The 23,900-nt window shown below is 55.5% G+C and overlaps 1 protein-coding gene across 8 annotated transcripts in view; it reads left to right on the top strand.

Moving 5' to 3' along the window:
• Nucleotides 1-23,900, top strand: part of ABCC12 (ATP binding cassette subfamily C member 12) — a 68,090-nt gene that overhangs the window by 24,261 nt on the left and 19,929 nt on the right. For 4 of the 8 annotated variants that reach the window (XR_007914651.2, XM_051833879.2, XM_051833877.2 and 1 more), the window contains 12 exons: nucleotides 894-1,172; nucleotides 5,640-5,711; nucleotides 7,997-8,121; nucleotides 11,110-11,182; nucleotides 11,916-12,119; nucleotides 15,071-15,205; nucleotides 15,312-15,387; nucleotides 15,470-15,541; nucleotides 19,103-19,192; nucleotides 20,586-20,689; nucleotides 22,423-22,620; nucleotides 23,190-23,416. Coding sequence is in view for 7 of the 8 variants with exons in the window: in XM_051833879.2 (XP_051689839.2) it covers nucleotides 894-1,172; nucleotides 5,640-5,711; nucleotides 7,997-8,121; nucleotides 11,110-11,182; nucleotides 11,916-12,119; nucleotides 15,071-15,205; nucleotides 15,312-15,387; nucleotides 15,470-15,541; nucleotides 19,103-19,192; nucleotides 20,586-20,689; nucleotides 22,423-22,620; nucleotides 23,190-23,416 (1,655 nt within the window). In the remaining variant the exon portion in view is untranslated. The other 4 variants (XM_051833878.2, XM_051833881.2, XM_051833883.2 and 1 more) reach the window with 4 other exon arrangements.

Genomic DNA, 23,900 nt, shown 5'->3' with positions numbered 1-23,900 from the left:
CTCAAATCTGTGTTGCACTCAGGCCTCAGAGAGCTGTAAGGTATTGGTCTAACCACTAACCCTCACCTGCCCCAAATCCTTGAACCCTTGTCCTCCACGAGTTTCCAGCCGTTTTGTTTCCCATCCTCCCTCCTGCCACTCCTTGATCTCTCTCATCTGTGCCTCAGTCATCCTGAACGTCTAGCTTCCTGTCCCTATACCCCCAAAGCCAGGCCTTTGCTCACACTCTGCCCTACACTGGCCCACCCTCCTCCCTTTTGCCTGATGGAACCTGTGCAGACTCAGCTGAGGCACTGACCATCTAAGGTCAGCGGGGTCTCCAGGATGGGGAGCCAAGGGCCCCTTTCCTGGAAGTTACAGTGCTTTGTCACTGCAATGACCTATGCACATTCCCGTCTCTACTAGACTCCAGTCTCTTCCAGGCCAGGACCTGTGTCTTATTTATATTTGCATTTCTGCTGTGTGCCCCAGATGCTGTCACATGGTAGGCATGTGGCCAAGAAAATGGTTGAACTGAGCTGAGTGGGGTCTGAGGAATAGGACTCAGCAGAGACCAGTACGTGGCTCTGCTTTTGTAGGCATTCAAGCTACACCCAAAGTCTAGCCAAGACCGACTCTCCTGGGCACGAGGATATAATGTAGCTGGGATCAGCAGTCTTCAAAGTGGGTGACCTGAATTGGACTTGCGGTTTAAGAGGCCTCTGTCCCAGATAGCATGAGCTAGTGAACTATTTCTGCTGCAGCTTCTCTTGTGGGAATAGTTCGGGAATGTCATTTGTGGGTGTCCTAAGTAGGCTGTCAAGGTTGTGATTCAGGGTCATTAGGAGGTAGATCGGGATGACGCTTGCAAAGGGATGATGTCTGCTCAGTTAATTTTGTCTCTTTAATCTTAGAAAATCCTCATAGCTAAGAGCCCCCCATCTTACATCACCCAACCAGAAGACCCAGATACTGTCTTGCTTTTAGCAAATGCCACCTTGACATGGGACCAAGAAGACAGCTGGAAAAGTGACCCAAAGAAAGCGCAGAGCCAGAAAAGGCACTTTCGCCAGGAGCAGAGGCCAGAGGCATGCCAGGAGTGGAGCCCCTCAGCCCAGGCCCTCTCTGGTTCGGAGGAGCAGAGTGGCAGCCCCAAATCAGTGCTGCACAACATCAGCTTTGTGCTGAGAAAGGTGTGTGTGAACTGTAAACACCTCCATCCCCCTTCCCGCTGTGGTTTAGCCATGGCTGTCTCGAGGCCTCATACACTTCAGTTTGGGGTGGAGATGGTGGTGGGATGTCTCTATCCAGGGTCTGGTTTTTTTCCCCCCAAATTTTATGTTGTTTTAAAAATTATTTACTTGACAGGTAGATACAGACACACATTTTTTCATGCACGGATTCACTCCCCAAATGCCTGCGACAGCCAGAATCAGGCCTTGCCATAGTCAAGAGCCTGGAACGCAACCCAGGTTTCCCATGTGGCTACAGGGACCCAACTATTTGAGCCATCATCTACTACCTCCCAGGGTGCACCTTAGCTGAAAACTGAACAGGAAGCAGAGATGAGGTAGGACTTGAACCCAAGAACTCCCCCATGGCATGTGGGTGTCCCAGGTGGTGTCTGAACTGCAGTGCCCCACCAGTTGCCATTTTGGATGGACAGTGACCAGATTCAAATTCACTTGCTTTCATAAATCTTTTTAGATTTGCTCTTAATTTCCCATTGGCCAATTAAGACAGATAAATAAGAACTGATAATGAGGAACACTTGCTGTTAGGATCCTTCAAAAAAATTCTGGATAGAATTCAATTTTTTTTGGCACCAAAATAAACTGACATTTTAATTCCATTTTTCACACACCTTTTGAAGTACCCTCATGTTTACCAGGTGTGTAAACAACTCATTTAACCTCCATGTCTGTACCTGTAAGTAGGTACTGACACTATTACCACTTTATGACTGACAAGTGGCAGAGGAGGGCTCCACACCAGGGGGACTGGCTGCAGAGTTTGCGTTTTTTTGTTTTTGTTTTGTTACTCTCAGAGGCAGAGAGTGCTGGTTCACTCTCCAAATGCCTGTGATGGCCAGAGCTGGGCCAGGGAGTTCCATCCAGGTCTCCCACATGGGTAGGTAGCGGGAACGCAATCACAAGCCATCACTTCTGCCTTCCCAGGGTCTCCGTTAGCAAAAATTTGGAGTCAGGAGCTGGAGCCAGAGCTGGCAATAAAACTCAGGGACTCTAATATGGGACAGGGGTGTCTTAATTGGTGTCTGAACTGCTAGGCTAAATGCCCACCCCAGAGTCTGTTCTTAACTACCACGGAATTCTGCTCTTGTCAGCATCAAGATGAGACCAACAGCCAAGGGTTGCCGCCGCAAAGCCAGGCGGCGGCTCCTTTCTGGTAGGATTAGGAGACAGAACACTCCAGCACAGCTACAAACCTAGGTGATGCTTGGCCTTCTCCTGCCCCTCCCACACCCTCTCCTTGCACCAGCAACTCAGTAGCATTGCTCCCAGGGTAGCAGTGTTGATCTTGCTGCAGAGAGCTGGGCGTTCATCTTGTGCCTGTTTTTCTCATCTCTTGTCTTGTTGACTTCCTCTTTGCCTGCACCAGCACCGCAGAAGGAGAGGTTCTTATTTCTCATGTTATGCTAAGCTCAGTGGCTGGTGTGAGAGAGGGACCTCTTAGAGCTAACAAGGCCATCTGCCACATACTCATTGGGAGCGACGCACGGTTGGCTGAGTGCAGTTGAGCTCGGAGCTCAGTTAAGTGCCCTGCAGTCTCTGTCCTCATGCCTCTGCGGTGCAGCACCCAGCTGCTCCAACCCTGCCTTGAGGGTTGCTTGGGGGGGGAAGGGGACACCCTGCAAACTGCTCTAGGCGCTAAAGGAGCTGTCCCTGAGCGCTCCCGTAGCTTTCCTCTTTTTCAGGACCTTGGTAGCTCCTGGCTTTGTCCATCACAGACCCAGCTGATGCTTGGTGAACTAAGTCAGAGATACAGTGGAGGGTGCACAGGATCCTGTAATCCAAGGGTTTGCCTCTAGTTCCATCCCAGTTGCTGGAGTAGATTGCCTGAGCTCTCCGTGCCTCTGTTTCTTTACTTGCTCCGTGAATTTTATCATAACACCTGTTCCCCTGGGTGGTTGTGAGAACCGAAAGAGATCCCACATAAAAATGCCAAGAACCTAGAAAGTCTCAACCCATGTTAGCTATTGTTGTCTCTGTTTGCTTTTAACAACCGTGTTCAGGTTTTTAGCACTGCCCTTAAGCGTCCAAGCATCCAAGTCTTTCCAAATTTAGCTCCATGGTTCCACTGGGTTTCTTTTCTTTCTTTTTTTTTTAAACAGGCAGAATTAGACAGTGAGAGAGAGAGAGAGACAGAAAGGTCTTCCTTTTTCCATTGGTTCACCCCCCAGATGGCTGCTCTGGCCGGCGCGCTGCGCTGATCCGAAGCCAGGAGCCAGGTGCTTCCTCCTGGTCTCCCATGTGGATGCAGGGCCCAAGGGCCTGGGCCATCCTCCACTGCCCTCCTGGGCCACAGCAGAAAGCTGGACTGAAAGAGGAGCAACCGGGACAGAATCCGGCGCCCCGACCGGGACTAGAACCTGGGGTGCTGGTGCTGCAGGCGGAGGGTCAGCCAAGTGAGCCACAGCGCCGGCCTCCATTAGGTTTCTTGAGTTCAGGGAGCGATGTCGCAGGCGTGTCCTCAGCATTGCACCCGACTCTTGGCTCAGAGCATCCTCAGTGATGCTTGGATCAGAGACCCAGAGGACATGGACTTTCTGCTGAAAACAAGGCCGAGTCTAGAGGACCCTTGGTCTGTCCCAGGAAGTGGGCGGGACCCAGAGGAAAGCCAAGTGTTTGGTGAGGCTTGTCTGTGATTGGCTGTCCTAAAGTCCCCGTAATGTCCCAGTTCCCTCAGGTCCTCTGAGTGGAATAGGAAAGGGCCAGCTTCACCGGCAGGCGGCTGCAGTGGCAACAGGGGCTCTATCAGGTGCAGACCAAGTCTGTGCTGATGGCCTGGGGTGCCTATCCTGGTGCCTGACATTGATTGACAACTTGTCAAAGGAATGATTGTTGACAGCTGGGTGTGGCAGCAGCTGAAGGGCCCTCGTGGTCTAGCCTGGTTGGATAAAGGAGCCGTATTTGACCTCACGTTGGAGTTCTCTAAGGGACTGCAGGAAGCAAGTCAGAATGAGAAGGTTCTCAGCTGCTCCCACTGCACCACCGTGGTATCTGCTTGAACACAGCCATGGCATCATTCCCTCTGCCAGCAGTGGCCCCGTGGAACCCTGCCTGGCTCCCCGCCCCCCCACCCTCCCATCTCCTGCGGATCTCACTCAGAGGTCACCAGAAGCAGATGCCGTCTGTGACTTGCATGCCACCTTCCAACTGCTGCACCTGCACGGTGCCCTTGGGCTCTGCACACCACCCGCAAAGCACAAGGCCATCTCATCGAGGGAGCAGCACTCCCACAGTCCCCGGCGGGGGTGGGGGTAGGGTTTATTCCCCAGCTCCTCCACCACTGAGCCAGATAAAACCCCACTCAGTTTCCCAGATTCCCTTGCACTTCCCTGCAGCCCTGAGCTGTGTTTGCCTCCTGTGGGAGCTGACCCAGTAGCACCCCCTCGGTGGCCACCTCGCCGTTCCTGCTTCACGGCCTCCCTTCCTCGCAGGTGTTTCCTGCACCTCCCAAACAAGCTACGTTCACTCGAGCCCCTGATTCCGGGTCTGTTTCTGGAAGAACTCAAGACCTCTGCTTTCCCAGGAAGGCCTTCTTTGCCCCCTGCCATCCACCCGCTCTCTTCCCCGCCTGGCTCTGCTCCCTGGCGTGTCTCTGGCATCCTCCCTCTGTTATTTGCATTTGTCCATCTCCCCCAGCTGAAACGTAAGCCCACGGGGCTACAGCAAATGCACTTCCTCTGCTACGTTCTTTGCTGTCTGAGGACTTTTCAAAAAGGTCACGGAAGGTGCATATTATGGAAAACTATGTGCAGAATTCAAACTATTTTGCATCAAATGTAAACTTATCTTTTCATTTGATTTTTTTTACCTCCCCCCCCCAACTTCTTGAACAACAGTCCCTGCCGCATAGCAGATACTGGTAACCATTTGATCGAGGAACCAAAAAATCTGCAGCTGTAGAATAATCCATGAAGCCAACTCGCCGAAATAATGCAACTGCTCGATATTTTAACGAGATGTTATAGTGCAGTGGTATAGGAAAAAATGACTTTGAAAAAGTGCTCCAAGGCCACCCCTGTCCCCCCGGGCTGCACAGCCTTTACCTTCCATTAGCTTTGCTGTCCTGGAGGCCCGGTGCGGGACAAGCTGTCTACCCAAGGCCTGTGACTCCCAGACCGGCACAAGGCTGTTTCACATCGGTGCTTGTACATGATTTCTAGAAGCCCTCTGGGTGCTCTGCCATGCTGTGCTAGGAGAGCACTTAATTAAGGCTTACATTCCTAGATGCTCCTGGGCCACGTGCGTGGGGGCTGGAGCGGGAGGCTGCAGCTGCCACCCCATTGAACCAAGCCAGCAGTGACACTTAGGGCCTTACCCGGCCTGGCCAGCAGAGTTTGGGGGCAATACCTCTGGCCCCAGACCCTGAAAACAACTCAGACAGTGACTGTGTCTTATCTCCCTCTCTGCCAGGGGCAGGTCTTGGGAATATGCGGGAATGTGGGCAGTGGGAAGAGCTCCCTCATTGCAGCCCTCCTAGGACAGGTAAGCCTCGTGGTGACCACTGTGAAGATGCAACACTAACACCAAGACCACACCGGTGCCTTCCTGCAGCCATTGGAGCCTGTTAGCACCATGGACCTGGTGCTTGGGATGGCTGCACTGGGCACTGGGCACTGGGCACATTGTTAACGATGGCACCTTGTGGGGAAGTTAATGAACTTGGCAGCTCGGAGCCCCTCTGAGACGGCAGCCAGTGGGAAACCTCATCTCATAGCTAAGGTTCAGAGAAGGGAAGTTAGGCAGTGTGCACGTGGCTGAGACAGGTGGTGAATGAACCCAGGCAGGCGGGGGCCCCTGGCTTATCCTCTGTGTTACCATAGTCTCGGAGCAGATAGGTTCTGTCTTCTGTGAGAAGCTCCGAAGGATACAAGTTAAAGAGAGGTAAATTGCATCCCGAGGTACGTCAAAACTCTCCAAAGAGGGAACTGGCTATGAAATAATGAGATAATAAAAACATGAAATAATGAGGTGGCTTCACTGGAGGCACAGGTGCGGGTTGGACCACCACCTACGCTATCAAGGAGAATCTTGCTGTGGGGTGGGGAGGCTGGGCTGGCTCAGCGCTAATGAGCCTGCTGACCCCAGGATCATCACAGAGGCACACGCTGAGGCCCCGAGGTGGGGGCGCATCCCCGGCCCCCGCCAAGCGGGAAGGCATTCTTTCTTTCTACAGATGAGTCTAGCAACCTCAAAACAAGTCATTTGTCCTTGGGGAGCTCTGCTGAGCCTGGCACCCCCATTTCTTTGGAAGCACCCAGCCTCTTCCTGCCTTTGTCATTCTCAGCGTCCCAATCTGCTCCTTAGCAGTGGTAGAGTGAGGAAAAGGAAAACTGAGTAATTATTTTCCCCAGAAAATTTCTCTTCCATTGAGGATGCGACTTAGAACCCATGAGAACCTGGAGGCCTGTGGATACTGACAACAGGCTGTTTCTCCTGGGGTAACCCAGCTCCAGGTTGCATGGAAGGCACGAGAGCCCAGGTTCCTCGCTCTCCCCGGGCGAGCGCTACAGGAGACCCGGCATGGAATAGTTGGTTACAGACCTCCCAGTGCCAGTCCTGGTGGCGAGCACCTTACCTGCCTCTATGCAGCGCCTGGGCTGTGCCCTGCACACTGCTGGTGCTTTTGTTAATGTCACTGTCTCCTCTCCAAGTCCAGGAGTCTCTGTCACTTGGGCCACTCCTGGGGTGAAATGGAAGTGCATCCTTTCACACCGTGGCCGCCCTCCTGCCCCTTGAGCAGCAGCCCTAATCTCCACGGCCTGTACTGCGGCTGCCTGCTCTGGGAAGCTTCAGACGTTGCACCCCGTCAGCATCCACTGCTGTCTATCCAATGACCACCGTGTAGGGTGCTCTTCAATGATCTGGGTACTTAGGGCCACAAACTGAAGCCCATGCATTTATGAAAAAAGATTTATTTATTTGAAAGGTAGAGAGACAGACAGGGAAGGGGACAGATAGAGAGAGGGAGGGAGATCTTCCATCCCCAAATGGCTGCAGCAGCCAGAGCTGGGCCAGACCAAAGCCAGGAGCCCAGGACTCCATCCAAGTTTCCCGTATGGATGGCAGGGGCTCAAGCACTTGGGCCATCCTCTGCTGCTTTCCCATGCGCATTTGCAGGGAGCTGGATCAGAGGCAGAGCATCTAGGCACTCCAATATGGGATTGCTGGTGTTGCAAGCAGTGGTTTAACCCACAGTGCCACAACGCCAGCCCCCAGGCATGTTTTTTTTTTTATTCAGCTTGCTCAGCGCTTGAAAAGTCCAATAGTTGCATTTTTGTCTCTTCTTGAGCAGTTAGGAACTGTGGCCATGCCGGGCCCTCATCTTTGCAAGGCACCAACTGTGTCACTGACTCAGGGCTGTTTCCTGAAGATGAGGCATGCCAGGGCCACCAGTCACAGCGCTGCAGGCTGTGCTCAGCCTCACAGCATCTGGCTGAGAACGCTCCGATCCAGCCAGTGCATCCGGAAGAAGGGGAGGCCCTTGCCATCAGCTTCTCGGAGAGCATCCTGTTGTCGCTGGCATGCTAGAGCAGGGGGCCCTCCAGTCACCTCTGCCTCCTCCCTAGAGTTCCCTTCCTGGCCTCTTAGGGGTCTGGCTTTGGGCCCCTCTGAGCTAATGGTGGGGCTATGCAGTGTGTGTGGACAGGACATCTTGTTGACCCTCCTGCACATCATAACCAGCGCCTGTGGGTGGCGGGACGCCGAGGGCACTCGTGGGGAAGCCCTGGGGTCTGGCTTCTGGAGGTCCCACGGTCCTGTCTTTCCAGATGCAGCTACAGAAAGGGATTGTGGCTGTCAACGGAACTTTGGCCTATGTTTCGCAGCAGGCCTGGATCTTTCATGGGAGTGTGAGAGAGAACATACTATTTGGAGAAAAGTACGATTCACAAAGGTAACGTTAACCTTTAAGGCTTTTGGCGTGTTTGCATTTGGTAGGCTCTGAGACTGGGGCTGAGTGACTTTCTGTAAGGAGTTCCGATGGGAACTTCGTGAGACCATGTGGGCATCGGTTGTTCTCTCTCCTGACCCAAGAGTTCAGGAGAGGCACCTGCTGCAGACCTGTCACCGCACTCTGAGAAGAGACTGCAACCTCCAGTCCCTGGGCCGGGTACCATATGCTCTGAGGTTCTCAGGAACAGGGCATATGTTGTCTGCCTAGGGGAAAAATGAATCTGGCAGCATGGCTTTCGGCTGAGTAACCAAAATTGTGCTTGAAGTCGCGAGAAGCAAATATGCCACGGATCAGCCCTGGCATTACTGATTGACGTCAGTGCTGTGGGTGTCCTCAAAATGGTGCAATAGAAACAAAGCAGGGGTCCAGCCCTGATGATTGGGATACGCTCTGAGTGCTTTGATTTGAATAGAACTTTAAGCCCCGGGAAGATAACATCCTCAGGTTCTTTGCTGAGCTTGATGTGTGGTTATGCACAGCTTCTCATTTGAATTCCGTAAGCACCTTTTTCCGAGAGGTCCTGGCATTCCATTTCCATTTTATAGGTGGAGAAGTTCAGGCTCACCAAAGGGAGTGGACTCAGCCAAGGTCAAAGTTAGTAAGTGGCAGGCTGGGGTCTCGGATTTCCATCTGGAACTCCAGCCCAGCTCCGTCTGTTCCCATTGGAGCAGCTGACTGCGGTTCAACCAGAACCCTGGCCAGGCAGCACTGAGAGAAACAGAGCTCATCCGAGGAAACCTGCTGCCGACTCTCTAGCAGTGGCTTGGACTCTCTCATCATGTTATCTGAACCCGCCAGCTCTGTCCTGCTGGCTGGCGTTGTCCAGCATGTGGGTTCCTGGCAAGAGGTCACCTCCTCTTCCTTGGCCGTGACATCCCATCACCAGGAGGCTCAGGGGTGGCAGGCAGGTCTGTTCAGGGCAGGAGTCCTTGGCACCAGCCACCTCCTTGGCTCAGCGTCTCCTGGCCCCAGGTGCCTGTGCCTCTTCCACCTGCCACCTGGATTCCCTTCTCTCTGCAGAAGCAGGCTGGGAGGAGGGGTCTTTACTTATTAACGATGTTCAGGAGGCAAACACAAAGGCACTTCAAAAACTTGTGGAACATGGAATTCAAAGATATTCATTTGAGTGTAAATTTTTGGAAATCTATGCATATTTTTATAATATGTATTTGCAAGGATTTCAACAAGGTTTTTCTGCACCAACATACGGGGCATTTCATTTCACTTTTCCACGGACTTTTTAAATATCCTCGATTTTCCAAATGGCTACAATATGCAAGGCACCATGGTGGACAGATGTATCTTAGCCCTCCAAGTGCTCAAGCCTGGAAGAGGCTGTGAGAGATGCATTGAAGTGACAACGCAGGAAAGAGGAACGCCCCAGGTGACAGGAGCCTGTGTGGATTGCAAAGCGGCCACTGAGATCATAAGAGGACGAGGGATCGGGAAGAGGATGGACCAAGCACCCTTCACATGTGGCATCCTTAGCAGAGGCTTTGCTCCTAGGATGAAACTGGCTCGCAGGGCCACAGGAGCAGGAGTATGGGAGAAAACTTACATTGAGGGGATGGCAAGGAGAGGAAGAGGTGCTGAGCACCCCAAGTCTTGCCGTTAGCAGCCTGAGTCTTGCCGTTGAAGACTGTCCGAGGTAATGCTACTACTGGTAACTCCCGTCAATGGAGATTTTGTGATACACCAGACACTGTGCTCATGCCTCTCTGTGTGTATTCCTGCTTCATTCTTGCTACAACCCAGTGCGAGTTATCAGTCCAGTGTTATGACCTGGAGAGTGAGGATCAAGGAGACGCCTGTCCAAGGTCACCCGGCTGGAGTCAAAGCCATGTTGTTCTGATGCCAAGGCCCCTGGTCTCAATCACTGTGTGCTGCAGTCCTGAGCTTGGGCCCGAGCTATGCCCAGGTTGTGTTCCAGGGGCCGTCAAGAGCTGCCAGGAGCCTGCAGCACCCACAGGGCAGCTGCTCACGGCCTCACTGCCCTCTCCCTTGCTGCTACCCCTTTACTGGGAAGGTGTGTTTTGCAAAGTATGACTTGTCAAGCATTGCGGAAAGAGGCTCCTGATAGCAACCAACCGACCATTCAGTCTCCACGGAGGCAGGCAGCTCATCGAGCATCAGGCTTGCTAGAAATGGGGGGCCCCACAGCTGCTTGGGTAGGGCACACACCTGCACTGCCACCGGGCACACTGGGCAGCTGGAGCAGGAGCCAGTGTACCCTGGGGCTGGCTGGAGGGCTGGGGTTGGGGGCAGAGCATATCAGAGAGGCTGAGAGGTCCAGGAGTGAAGATCCTGCTCCCACTTGGCCTCCCCTGCTGAAGGCGTTCTCTGGGCATCTTCGTTTTCCCCCGGAGCTGGGGGAGACTCCTTTGCTCCAACCCGGTGGGAGTGATGTGTGGATGGAGTAGCCTTCTGGACTGGGGTGGTGCTTGGCAGATGTCGGGGTGCCATTTGTAATCTCCCCAGCCCTGGGCCATTTGCCTCCAGCCACACACGCTCACTCTTCAATCAGAGCCTAGCTGTAGCCCTAGCCTCTGGGAGGCTGTCTCCAGGGACCTCAGCCCTCAGGGGTGGCCCCCTTCTCTGACTTCTACAGACAGTGCCAGCAATCTGAGCTCTCGGAGTCCCCTTTGGGGGGGTTCAGGTGGGTTGACGTCATCTTCCCTGGGTGGTAGGAACCCCACCAGAGGAGTGGCCGGCCCTGAGCCAGCTCTGCACTGGGTCCAGCACAGACTCCAGGATGAAGGGGACATCAAGGACAGAGCAGCCGGCTAGGGAGCTGCAAACCCAGACCTTGCTGCCTGCTTCCCTTGCCCCAGGGCACCAGCAGTGCCTTTGGGACAGCTCAGGGCAGCCCCGGGGCAGTGGTGATGGGGGCTTTCTCACCCTGCTGACTTGCGGCCTTTGTGCCCACAGGTATCAGCACACAGTTCGTGTCTGTGGCCTTCAAAAGGACTTGAGCAGCCTCCCTTATGGAGACCTGACGGAGGTGAGCCGGCTGGGAGCTCCGCCCTACTGCAGCTGCTTCGCCCAGGTCCAAAGCGGCCAGCAGGCACCTGCTCCACCCTCAGGGGTCCCAGAGGATAGAAAGGGCCCAGCAGATGCAGGCAAAGTTGCACTCCTACCCATCCTGAATTCTCCATCGGGGCCTGACCTTGGTGGACGTCAGGAGGAATGGCACCAAGCCTGCTTATGTTTGGCCCACCCTTTCAAGAAAGATTTCCTGAGCACCTCGTCTGGCTGGCACAGAGCCAGGCCTTAGGGAAGTGAGGATGGGCATAGAGACTGTGGTCCTCGCTGGGCAAAGCTTAGTGTCACTCACTGGGCATCAGCGCTCCACGAGGAAGCAGCAGCAGGTTCCCTCGTCCATCTGTTCTCAGCCACCTCTCCCGGCTGCCCATTGCACCTTTTTCTCAGAGCTTTCAGCTCAAATACTTCCTTGTAGGGCTGATGGTCCTGATTGGGGGGAGGGGGGCTGTCTCAGGAGTCAGGCACCCACGGAGCAGCATCAGAAGAGCTTTCCCTGGTTGCCACAGCCCACCAGGCTTCGGAGAGGTGGGGGAAGCAGAGCCTCCTGCTCGCCACTGTGCAGTGTGCCACATGGCCCTGTGAGGGCTGGAGGAACTTGGACCCCAGAGAGCTGCCGGAAGCTCCCATTCTCCGAGAGCTGCATGGTGGCCTCTGGGCCCCTTGACTGCAGGAGGCATTGTCCCTGTCCACAGATCGGGGAGCGCGGCCTCAACCTCTCTGGGGGGCAGAGGCAGAGGATCAGCCTGGCGCGCGCCGTCTACTCCAACCGTCAGCTCTACCTGCTGGATGACCCCCTGTCAGCTGTGGACGCCCACGTGGGCAGGCATGTCTTCCAGGAGTGCATCAGGAAGACGCTCAGGGGGAGGACGGTTGTCCTGGTGACCCACCAGCTGCAGGTGACCGGGACACGCAGGGTCCGTGGGGTCACAGCACTGGAGGGTTCCTGGTGCTCGGGGAGTGTCCTCTTTTCTCATCCAGGGCAGGGCAGGAGGGAGCTGCGGACGCAGGAAGGACCCATGACTCCCCCTCAACCCTCCCAACCTTCTACAGCCATCCTGGCTTGCATATGGCCCTGCCTGCTCCTGGCTCAGCATGGCCTCTATTGGCCACATCTTTGGGCTCCGTGGACAAGGCCTTTCCTCCCTTGGACTGCAGCCTGTGGGGTGGACTTGGGGACTCCTTCAGCTCTGGGCCCCCAGTGAGGAGTAGACAGGGAGCCAGAGGAAGCAGACATCCCCCACACTTCCTCCAGCCAGGGCCGGGCAGGCCTGAGGCCAGGGGTGCCTTGCCTGGGTGGACGGCATCACCCCCAGGGAAAGAGCTGGAGGCTTGGAGTTTGGGGCTAATGCTAAGGCTTCCGGGAGCTTCTCCCTGCCCAGAGCTACTCCATTGGCTGTCCCTGAGTGAGCCTGAGTGTGTGGCAGGATGGGGCCAGTCATCCCCGTGTCGGTCCCCCAAGGCTCCTCTCTACTCTGCCTCAAGCCAGGTATCCCCCTGCCTCGACTGTCTCCCTCTCCTCTCTGCACAGCGAGTCCCCCGCTGTGTGTACGAGCAGGTGCATGTGTGGTCCCTGTGAGAGGAGACGGTCCCTGGAGCTGTCCTACACTGAGGGGCCTGTCGGGGCAGGGGGCAGAGTCCTGGCTTCTCTGCTCTCCTGCTACCCACAGGGAGCAACTTCAACAAGGGCTCATTGCCTTGAGGGGGGGAGGGGAACAGAAGCCAGGAGGTTGCCATGGCTACAGGACGCTGCAGCCTGCTTTAGGATCTTTTCCAGGGAACCAGGTGTTCCCATCGCTGAGCTCCTACCTGAACCCCAGCCCACTTTTGTCCAGGGCTTGGTTCGCACCCCAGAGTAAGCTCCTGACATTTGCGTTTTGTGCGTGGAGGCTGGGTTTCCTCTGAGTGGGCTCCACCCCTGCAGGAGGCTGGACCAATGTGGATGAGAGCTCCCAGTTCCTCTGCTGGCCCCTGGGTCAGGGTGGAGGGGACAGCTGGTGGACTGGGAATGGCTCTGGCCCAGCCAGGCTTATAACTGTGGCCACCACCTTCTGCAGACAGTCTGTCGTGGGAAAGGGGAGGTCTGTCCTCCTGAGGGGTCCTGTGGACCTAGGGAGCCCTCCTGGGCTTGTGCCCCTGTGGGTCAGAACTGCCTCTCTGGGAGTCCCCATGGAAGGGGCGTCACAACGTCAGTGCTGGTCCATCACTGAGACTCACTAAGCAGCGATGGGGCCGAGGCAGGAAGGGTCACCCCAGGCCACAGCCTCCTCCAGGTCTGCCTTCCCCAAGGTCATTTTAACTTCATGCTTTACCTGGCGGAGGAGGCAGGCAGCCACCAGGTGGCACCAGAACCTGGGTCTGGCCCCTGATGCTGAGGAGGAGGGGACTTGGGCCAGAACCGGAGCCCCCAGGCTTTTCCAGAGCATGTCCCTGCTGGTTTGATTCTGGAGTGCTTGGGCCGGCCAAGGGCGCTTCCCGATGTGAGGAAATCAATGGAATGAGGCCTGCGGGAAGCCATGGGTACCGAACCCGGGGTCGGATTCCTGAGTTTGAGAGCAAAGCTGCTCTAATCCCCCTGGTCTTGCTGGAGTGAACCTGGGGCTGGCTGGCCAGAGAGACTTTCACCTTGTCAGGAGCTGCAGGGCTTGGGGTGCGTGCCCCAGCACAGCCAGAGAAGGATGTGGGGCTGTAACAGGCCTCAGTCCTCCAGCTCCCCCCCTCCCCCGGGATAATCAGCTGCTGATCAAGTCACCTGCTGCTTGAAATGCTGGGGTCGGGGGAGATCGGGAGAGCAGAGCAGGCTGCAGGAAGGCAGAAGACGCCATGCAAAGGCGAGAGGTCATTTTCTGGAAGAAGGCTCCGTCCGCAAGTGACTCAACTGGACGTGGAGAGCCAGCATGCTCCTGCTTGCGGGGCAAGTGGGCAGGGGGCTGGGTGGTCAGCCTGAGGGAGGCGGCAAGGCTGGAGCTGTCCGGGATGTCAGACTGCACCCCTGTCAGGTGTCTAATAACCCAACATAGCTCTGTCTTTCAGGTTTTTAATCAAGAGCGCCCAAGGTTGACTTGACCTTGATGGATGCTGCAGTCCAAGGGGAGACCTCTGGCCCTGCCCTGCGAAGGCCTCCTAAAGGTGGCATCAGTGTCTTGCCCGCCTGCAGGAGGGGGCTTCCTGCCCTCCCAGGGGTTGACCCCACAGGGACAGCTCTCCTGTTGCCTTCCAGAATGAAAGGAAAACCCCTCTTAGCAGAACTCTTTGATCACAGGAGTGATATGGAAATGAAGCGAATTCAAATGAGAAAAGCAGAGGTGCTCTGGGCAAAAAGCATGGGATGCCAGCATTAGTGGTAGCTCCGATTTTAGGGCACAGCCTCTCCTAGGGGATGGGGAGGTGGCCCTGGGAAGAGGAGGGCCAGCGTGGAGATCCCATGTCCCCTCTCCACCCACTCCTGGCTGCAACAAACACCACGTCCATTTTCCACGTTCAGATCTCACTGGGGAGCAGCCGAAACAAAGGAAGAATCTGTGTGTTTCACTGCTAATGCCAGAGCCTGGCTTTCCTACTCCTGGGTGCTAGATCGGTGGTCCCCCCGGTGGGGGTCATTTGGCAGTGTCCGGGGTCATTTTCTGCTTGTCACAGCTGGGGGAGGGGTGCGGCTGGCATCTGGTGGGTGGAGACCAGGGAGGCTGCCTGATACACAAGGCACCCTGAGAGTCATCGGGGTTCCCACATGGGTGGTGAGAGCCCCTGGACAGGATGAGCCCTGGGCGCTGCTGTGTAAGAGTTGGGTGCAGGCGCCGCCCTCTCTCACCAACGCCGGTGCTCACCGTGGATCCCTTCCCTGCCCCTGCAGTTCTTGGAGTCTTGTGATGAGGTCATTTTGCTGGAAGACGGAGAGATCTGTGAGAAGGGCACCCACAAGGAGCTGATGGAGGAGCGAGGGTGCTATGCCAAGCTCGTCCACAACCTTCGAGGCTTACAGTTTAAGGTAGCACAGATGCACCTGGGTCGGGGGAAGACGGTGCCCGCCCTTGCTGCAGTCCCTCCAGCCTGGCTGGGGAGAGAGGCTGTCATCTAGCCCCTTCTGTCTCCAGGACCCCGAACACATCTACAACGCAGCCATGTTGGAAGCCCTCAAGGAGAGCCCCGCAGAGAGGAGCCAGGAGACTGGTACAAGCGGAGCGAGAGCCCCAGTCCCCTGCTGCCCCGGGCGCCTGCCTGGGCACAGAGCTTTCTGTATTTCTCACCCTAGTGTTGGCTCCAGGAGAGGAGAAAGATGAAGGGAGAGAATCTGAAACAGCCCCGGAATTTGTCGACGTGAAAGGTACCTACCCTGCGTTCTCCGCCATAGATGCTGTTTGGAATGCATTAGGCATCTCCTGTGTGGGACAGAAAAGTGCAGGCACACCAAGTGTCTCTTACTTCCGTTCGGTGGAATTGTCATTCTGGGCAGCTGGGATCGTGTGTGTGAGCCTTGGGGTTCACTTGCCTGAGGCCAAACTTCGGCTTTACCACTTCCTGGCTCTGTGACCTTGAGCGAGCTCCATAACGGCTCTGAACCTTGCTGTCCTAATTCGTAAAATGGGGAGGTACTAGCACCAGCCACAGAAGTTCTTAGATTAAATGAGACACTGTAGACGAAGTGCTGAGCACTGTGGCGCAGGGACCATCAACAGTCATACTCATGACTGTCCTGGCAACTACCACCCCATAATTACTACTAGTAGTAGGAGGGTCAATAGTTACTGCTAGTACTAGGAGGGATCAATAGTTACTTCTAGTAGTAGAAGGGAGTAATAGTTGCTACTAGTACTAGGAAGGAGAAATAGCTACTACTAGTAGTAGTATGGATAAGTAGTTACTATTAGTAGTGGTAGGGGGCCAGTAGTTACTACTAGTAGTAGGAGGGAATAATAATTACTATTACTAGTAGGGGTCATTAGTTACTACTACTATCAGGAGTGATCAATAGTTACTACTACTAGTAGGAGGGGTCAACAGTTACTACTAGTAGTAGGAGGTCAACAGTTGCTACTAGTAGTAGGAGGGATCAATAGCTACTACTAGTAGTGGGAGGGAGCAGTAATTACTACTAGTAGGAGGAGGGGGTCAGCAGTAACTACTAGTAGTACTAGGGATCAGTAGTTACTACCACTAGTAGGAGATGTCATTAATTACTACTAGTAGTAGTAGGGATCAGTAGTTACTACTGGTAGTAGCAGAGATCGAGCAATGCCCGGGGACTCATCCGAGGAGAGGCGAGGCCAGCACAGGGACGGTGTCCCACCCTCCATGGGGAGCACTGAGAGAGGACGGGGAAGCAGTGAGGGAATCCAGGTGGCACAAGGTGATTCAGTCTCACAGCAAATAAGGACCAAGCCCTGTGCTGTTTGCCTGGTCCTCAGTGAGGCCGGGTAGGGAGAGGGGATGCCCACATCCTCAGGGTCTCACGGTCTGGTGGGGGTCACAGGCAAATGGATGACTGTGGGACACTATGGTGGGAGTCAGGGGATTGGAGTGAGAGTAAGAGACAAATCCAGGAGGGCTTCACAGAGGGGGCGGTCTTTGGGTCGGGTCCTTCAGGGTTGTGCAGGGGTTTGCTGGGGCACACTGTGGGTAGGAAGGTAGGGGAAGGTGGAGGGTTTGAGGCTGGGGGCATGAGGACATTCTGGGAAGGCAGAGGAGAGACGAGCTTGGCCAGGGCCAGGCAGCTGAAACCTCCTCTTCACCTCTGTAGACATGCTGCCTTCACCCCTCCACCTGCCCGTAGTCCGTCACCACCCACTCCGTTCCCTGGGCCTGACGCGGCGACAGCAGGATCAACATCCCTCAAAGCGCTTTCTGCATTGAGGCTCAGTTCCTCAGTAACGTGTAGCTAAAAAGACCCACAAAACTTAATCCATTCAATCAAATTTAAGATGCTGTCTGCCTGATAAGACCACGATCATTTTATGTGCCATTTAGAAAGGGAAAAAAAAAATCTCCTGCAATTAAATGCCTGTTGGGTGGAAGGCACATCCAGATCTCAGAGATGTGAAAATGTGAACTTAAAAAACAAGCATCCATGCATCAGTGCACTCTGCCACCTTCCATGGTGCTTACGACCAACGCAGGTGCATCTGAAAGACAGCATCCACAGCGCCGCTCGGGGGACTTCCCAGCAGAACTGACGTGCAGGGACATCCCCTCGCACCTCGGGGGAGAAAGGATTTAGGGTCCAGTGGAGAGAGTGAGCCCTGTTCTTTGTGAGTTCTCACCACTCCCCCTCTTCTGGAGAGGAAGATGGCACTGGTACAATTTTGCCTTAGAGGATAAACAGTCGGGCGGTTCTGTGCTCTGACAGCTGCAGGAGGAGACGATGCCGTGAGCCAGTTACAGGCTGCCCTGGCGTTTGGCAAGGGCAGGCGATGGGGTGTCTCCTCGGGGAGGCTCCAGGGTGTGCCCAGTCCCTGGAGGGCTCTCCAGGGTGCCCACATGCCGAGGCCTCACCCTCGTGTTCCAGCCCTGGAGTGGGAGCCTTTCCAGGGGACGCTGGTTTCCCGGGCAGGTCTCTCCCGGGCAGGTTCCCTCTGCTGTATGGAAGCTCTTCTGGTCGGGTTGGGGGCAGAGAGCTGTGTCCAGCGCTCTTTAGCTCTGTGTATAAAAGCCAAGCTTGAGTCATGGTTCTGCTTGGGAGCTGACATTCCGTGCCCTTCCGTGGAGGAGAGGAGGGAGAGCCGTGCACTCAGCACTGGCTGCTGGGAGCTGTGGAGGCGGCATCGCCGTGCCTCTGAAACGCTGTTTCACAAGAACTTGACAGGCATTTCCCTTCCCCTTGGGCAGTGCAGGCGAGGACTTGAGGCTGCCGCCTGGAGGGCCTCAGGAGCTCGCGCAGCCGCCCACCTGGAAGGTTTGTCTGCTGCCGGGGGTGATCTTGGGGAGGCAGGCAGGGCCTCCTTCACGCACGGCTGTAGGGACACGTGGCGGGCACCCTGTCACTTCAGTCGGGCATCCAGCCCCTCTCCCAACCACTGCCTCCCCCAGGAGGCTCCCCCTGAGAGCTGCCAGTATGAGTCCAGCTGCAGGCGCTGGGAGCTGACCCTCCCAGGGAGCAGCCTCACTCACTGGCCAGAGGTGCCCTGCCGTCACGTTCTGTGTGTCTATGCTGCCTCTCAGATGTCTCTGCTATCGGATTGAGCTCTGGCTGTCCACAAGGGTTGCTGGCTTGATGATAACTCCTTTTGATGTGGCCTTGCCTTCCTTACCCTCCACCACTCTTTTTAAAAGGATTTATTTATTTGAAAGGCAGAGAGAGAGAGAGAGAGAGAGAGAGAGAGAGAGAGAGAGAGAAATCTTCCATGTACTGGTTCACTCTCCAAATGACCACAATGGCTGGGGCTGGACCAGGCCTGGAACTCCATCTGGGGCTCCCACATACGTGGCAGGGTGCATGAACTTGGACCAACTTCTGTTGCTTCCCAGGAGCCTTAGCAGGGAGCTGGACCGGAAGTGGAGCGGCCAGGACTCAAAACCCGCGCTCACAGGGGATGCCCGAATTGAAAGCGGCCACATCACTGGCTGAACCCCAGTAGCCCCATTCCCAGGTGTTTTTAATCCATGGCTGTTTGACTTCAGTGCAGACCCTGCAGAGCCAATTGTCCCGGTACACACATCCTCTGCTTGGTTTGGGGAGACACAGCTCAAGATAACCCCAGGATCCCCAGGGTTGAGCACATAGTAGGTGTTGTCTCAAAAGACCAAAAGCCTACTTCACAGAGCTCAAGTATGCCGCAGTGAGCACAGGTGTGCCGGAAGTGGGAAAGTGTGGGGCTCGGGGGAGGCTGGGGCCCGGGAGGGGTGGGGTGTTTGGAAGGGAGCCCACCCGGGACTGTGCTTGCCTCCTCAGTGCCTGCACACCAGCTGGTCCAGACGGAATCCCCCCGGGAAGGCACGGTGACCTGGAGAACGTACCACACATACGTTAAGGCTTCTGGAGGTTCCGCATCTAATTTGCATGTATTCCCCTCTTAAACTGCTGGGTTCACATTTTACAAATTCTTGAACAATTACAAGGGCTTGGACTATTTATCAAGGCTTTTATTTTTTCTCCTCTTAAACACTAGAGCCTGATAATAGGGCCTTTTAAGTAGGATCATTCTTCATCTCTATTAAAGCCGCCATACTCTCTCTTCCTGCAGCCAGGTGGCCGGGCGGGCAGCAGCACGAACCAGCGCTGGCTCTTCTGAACCCTTTCCCTCTCATCACTGCCTGCGGGGGCACTCGGCTCCTGCCTGCTTTTCACACAAGATTCCTGTCTTGGTGTGCAAAGCACATCAATGGTTTTGTTCCCAGTCTCTCCTCCACAAGACTGCATTTTTATTGCTTTTTTAAAATATTATTTATTTATTTATTTGAGAGGTAGAGTTACAGACAGAGAGAGGGAGACAGAAAGAGAGGTCTTCTACCCACTGGTTCATACCTCCTATGGCTCCAATGGCCAGATCTGGGCCAATCAGAAGCCAGGAGCCAGGAGCTTCTTCCGGGTCTCCCACACAGGTACAGAGGCCCAATCACTTGGACCATCTTCCTCTGCTTTCCCAGGCCATAGTAGAAAGCTGGATCAGAAGTGGAGCAGCCGGGACACAAACCAGAGCCTATATGGGATGCTGGCACTGCAGGCAGAGGCTTAGCCCACTGTGCCACAGCACCTGCCCCTTTATTGATTTTTTTTTTTAAAAATGAAATGCTTGATTTTTATTTCATCGATTCCTTTTTTAAAAAATGTATTTATTTATTTAAAAGGCAGAGTGACATAGAAAGAGGGAGACACACAAACACACACACACATCTTCCATCTACTGGTTTGCTCCCCAAATGGCCACAATGTCTGGGGCTAGGCCAGGAGCTTGGAACTGCCTCTGTGTCTCCCATGTGGGTGCAGGGACCCAAGCACTTGGGCTGTCTTCCACTGCTTTTCCCAGTCCATTAGCAGGGAGCTGAATTGGAAGTGGAGCAGCTGGGTCTTAAACCGGTGCCCATATGGGATGCTGGCCCCGCAGGCTTAACCCACTGCACATAACACCAGTCCCTACTTGTCTGTTTTTCAAGAGTACTGAGTTGCTCCTGTTAAAGTGCACATTGGTGGTTTGCCAATGGGATGGCAATTTGGGCCCATTTTCTAACCAGACGGAACAGACATCATTATTGGGGTGCAGGGGTACGACACCCAGTTGTGCTGTTTCAGCCTTCTTAGAGGGGGGTCCCAGGGATGAGGGCCCTTTTCTACAGGCCTTGACTTTCCCATGAGGGTTGGGACCCAAGGAAGGCCAGGCCACGGCTACCCTTGTGGCCTCGTGACCCCTGGCCGCCCCCCCCCCCACCCCTTGCAGGGTACCTGCTCTCTCTCTTCGCAGTGTCTCTCTTCCTCCTCATGATCGGCAGCTCTGCCTTCAGCAACTGGTGGCTGGGTTTCTGGTTAGACAAAGGCTCCCAGGTGAGTTTGCCCCGGCACTGGAAAACGCTGAGGTTGTGTCTCGGGGTGCAAAGGTTGCCCTCCGAGGTCACTCATTTGCCTCTGCCCACAAGACTTCAAGGGCAGGTGCTTACCCCACCTGAAATCCCCTCCAATGCCCCGAGACCAGCAGTGTCTCTGCATTCTCCGGCGCCCCCTGCAGCAGATGTCAAAGGGCTGTCAGAGAGGCGCCCATCCCAGATGACGTGGGTGGGGGCGAGCAGGGCAGGACACACAGGGTCCCTTTTGTAGCCAGGGGTCTTAGCATCCTCTGAGGAATGACCAGGGGAGGCTACGAAAATCTCACCCAGATGTCTGCCTTTCCCCCACTGAAGAGAAACTGGCAACTTGTCCCCAGCACCATCTAGTGCCGGAGAGTTCCACAGGTCTCTGTCCCCCGGGGTTGACCTCTGCAGGAATGGGATGTGCAGTCACACTCAATGCCCGCAGATGCTCCAGGGCCACCGGGAGCCCTTTCCTGCCTCCTTAGCTCCTCCTTACCTCCAAAAGGTCGTTCTCCCTCAAGCTGGCTGGGAGCTCTTCCAGATTTTGGCCAATGATTCCAGAGCTTTTCGGGGACCCCCAGGAATGCTGGGGGTGGTGCCAGCCCATCCTTCGTGGTCACATTGTTGTTTACCTCTGTTGCCATGACAACCGAAGGCAGGCAAGGTTGGGGCTTGGGCAGGAGTAGGCCAGTGGGCAGCATGACCTGGACAGACCATCACCAGGATCTCCAGATTCTCCCCAAACCCACTCGCTCCGGATGAGCCCCTCCCCTGGGGAGTCTGAGGTGCAGGTCACGGCGGGGTCCACTCCCGGGCTTGGAGCTTCCCCAGCAGGCCACTGGGCAGGAAGCAGCAGTGGCAGGCAGAAGGCCCTGGAAGATTGCCGTTTCCACTGGGCCTTTCATCAGGGCATCCCCAGGGGTGCATCTGTTTGTTTCTTGGCGGCTCATCCATCAGCCGCCTCTGGTTTACATTTCCGCTATTACTGTCATCAGCAAAATGGCATTTGGAAGAAAGACGCTTGTTTGGTCCCCAAAGGCAGTGTTGACTTTCAGCTCAGGCCCGGAGGAATAGGAACCTGCCAGTTTCTCAGGAGGAGGAGGAGAAGGTGGGATGTGCCTTTAGAGACGCTGGCGACATGGTGTGTGCCGGCCAGGGCGGAGCAGCGCTTTGAGCCCCTCCTATTCACCAGGCCCCTCCCCTCATCAGAGACCCAGGGCCATGTCCCCTCCTCCCACCTCCCCGCGCCCTCCCAGTTGGCCTTTGGGAAGGGGACAGGGCAAGGACTGAGGGGCCCCCTGGTGGGGCCGGCAGGCAGTGTGTGAGCTGCAGGGTGGCTCCTGCTGTCCTGTTTGGGTTGGACTCCAGATTTGCTGCTCGCTTCTGGATCTCCTTGGCCCGGCCTCACTTACGGTCCCATGGGGTGCAGGTAGCTTCTGGGTGACTGCCCGTGTGCACCTGTTCAGCTGCTTTGTTTTCCCCAGAGACTGTGCCAAGGGCATATCAGGTGCCCCTTGGGCTTGTGGCTGCCTACATGGGAGAAGCATGCATGGCCCAGAGGTCCCAAAGGGGACCTGGCTTGATTTTACCCACCCGATGGCTCATTCTGAGCCATCAAACACCTCGTTTGGAGTCTCTGCTCTCTGGACTGCCCCCACCTTCTCCTGAGAGCCCACCCATTCTTGGTGTTTCCCTTGCTCTTCTCCCAAGGTGACCTGCGGCTCCCAGGGCAACAAGAGCGTGTGTGAGGTGGGCGAGGTCCTGGCAGACATGGGGCAGCACATGTACCAGTGGGTGTACGCGGCCAGCATGGGGGCCGTGCTGTCCTTCGGCATCGCCAAAGGCTTCACCTTCACCAAGACCACGCTGATGGCATCTTCCTCACTGCACGACAGAGTGTTTGACAAGGTGACAGCCTATAGACTATCTCATTAGCACCTGGAGGGCTATTAGGGGCACCCCACGTGCCCTTAAGCTAGGCTGAGGTTGGGGTAGGGGTATGTGCAGGCCAAGAGGTCATCTGCTCCAGGGAACCCTGAGTACAACAAGGACCCCAGCAGGTGCTTCTGCTCCTGGCCCCCAGTTCCGTCCACCGCTGCTACGTGGCAGGCATTGGCTATGAGGGCCCTGGCCAAAGTGCATGGGTGGTATTTGCACTTTGGGGACAGAAGGAGAAAGGGGAGCTTGACCTTTTAGGGCCCTGGGGCATCAAGTCCCTCCCTCCTCCAAAGGCATCCACCTCTCCCATCCTGGTTGCACCTGAGATTTGCAGGGGGTCTCTCTGTGGACCTCCGTGTCCACTCCACCTCTCTCCCCCAACTCACCCCCATTCACGACGGCCACAAGGGTAGGGAGCAGCCTCACTTTGCCAGGAAACAAGGTCAGGCCCTGCCCTTGCCACTGTAGCCCCAGCTGGGCGGCCGCAGGTTTACTAACTGCTGACCTTGACCTTCGTGGCTCTCTGCTTTGGTCCACAGATCTTAAAGAGCCCAATGAGCTTCTTCGACACGACTCCCACCGGCAGGCTGATGAACCGCTTTTCCAAAGACATGGACGAACTGGACGTGAGGCTGCCGTTCCACGCAGAGAACTTCCTGCAGCAGTTCTTCATGGTGCTGTTTATTCTCGTGATCCTGGCGGCTGTGTTTCCTGCCGTCCTGCTGGTGGTGGCCGGCCTTGCGGTCGGCTTCTTCATGCTCCTACGGTAGGTCTGTGAGCCACTTCAAAAGGAGAAAACCACACACACACACACACACACACACACTTAACTCTGTGCGATGACAGGGTGTCAGCTGGTACTACGCCCTTGCTGTCTCCTCTGATGGCAGAGCACACGGGTTTCCAGCACTTACTAGGCAAAGCGCTTTGCATACATCTGGCATTTTAGTTTCAGAGAGGTGGATATTATTAGGAGGTCACGTTCTTGGTTCCAGGCCAGGAAACTAGTAACCATGGCTGCCATCTGTCTGCTGATGCCCCCGTTCCTGCAGCTGGAGGTGAGAGAGGACCCATCCTCAGTGACTCCAAGCCTTGTGGTGTAGCCCCAGAGCTGAACGGAGCTGTGGTTAGAGGCCCAGGTGGCTGTGTACACCCATGCCCCTGGGGACGCAGGTGTGTCAGTGATCCCAGCCTCCCAGGAGACCCGGCTCCCCCATTTCCAGAGACGAGCTGGGGTTCTCAGCAGGTGG

The sequence above is a fragment of the Oryctolagus cuniculus genome, chromosome 18, assembly GCF_964237555.1.
Source record: "Oryctolagus cuniculus chromosome 18, mOryCun1.1, whole genome shotgun sequence".
NCBI lineage: Eukaryota > Metazoa > Chordata > Mammalia > Lagomorpha > Leporidae > Oryctolagus > Oryctolagus cuniculus.
Note: the sequence above shows the minus strand (reverse complement) of the source record. Positions and strands in the feature narration are given on the sequence as shown.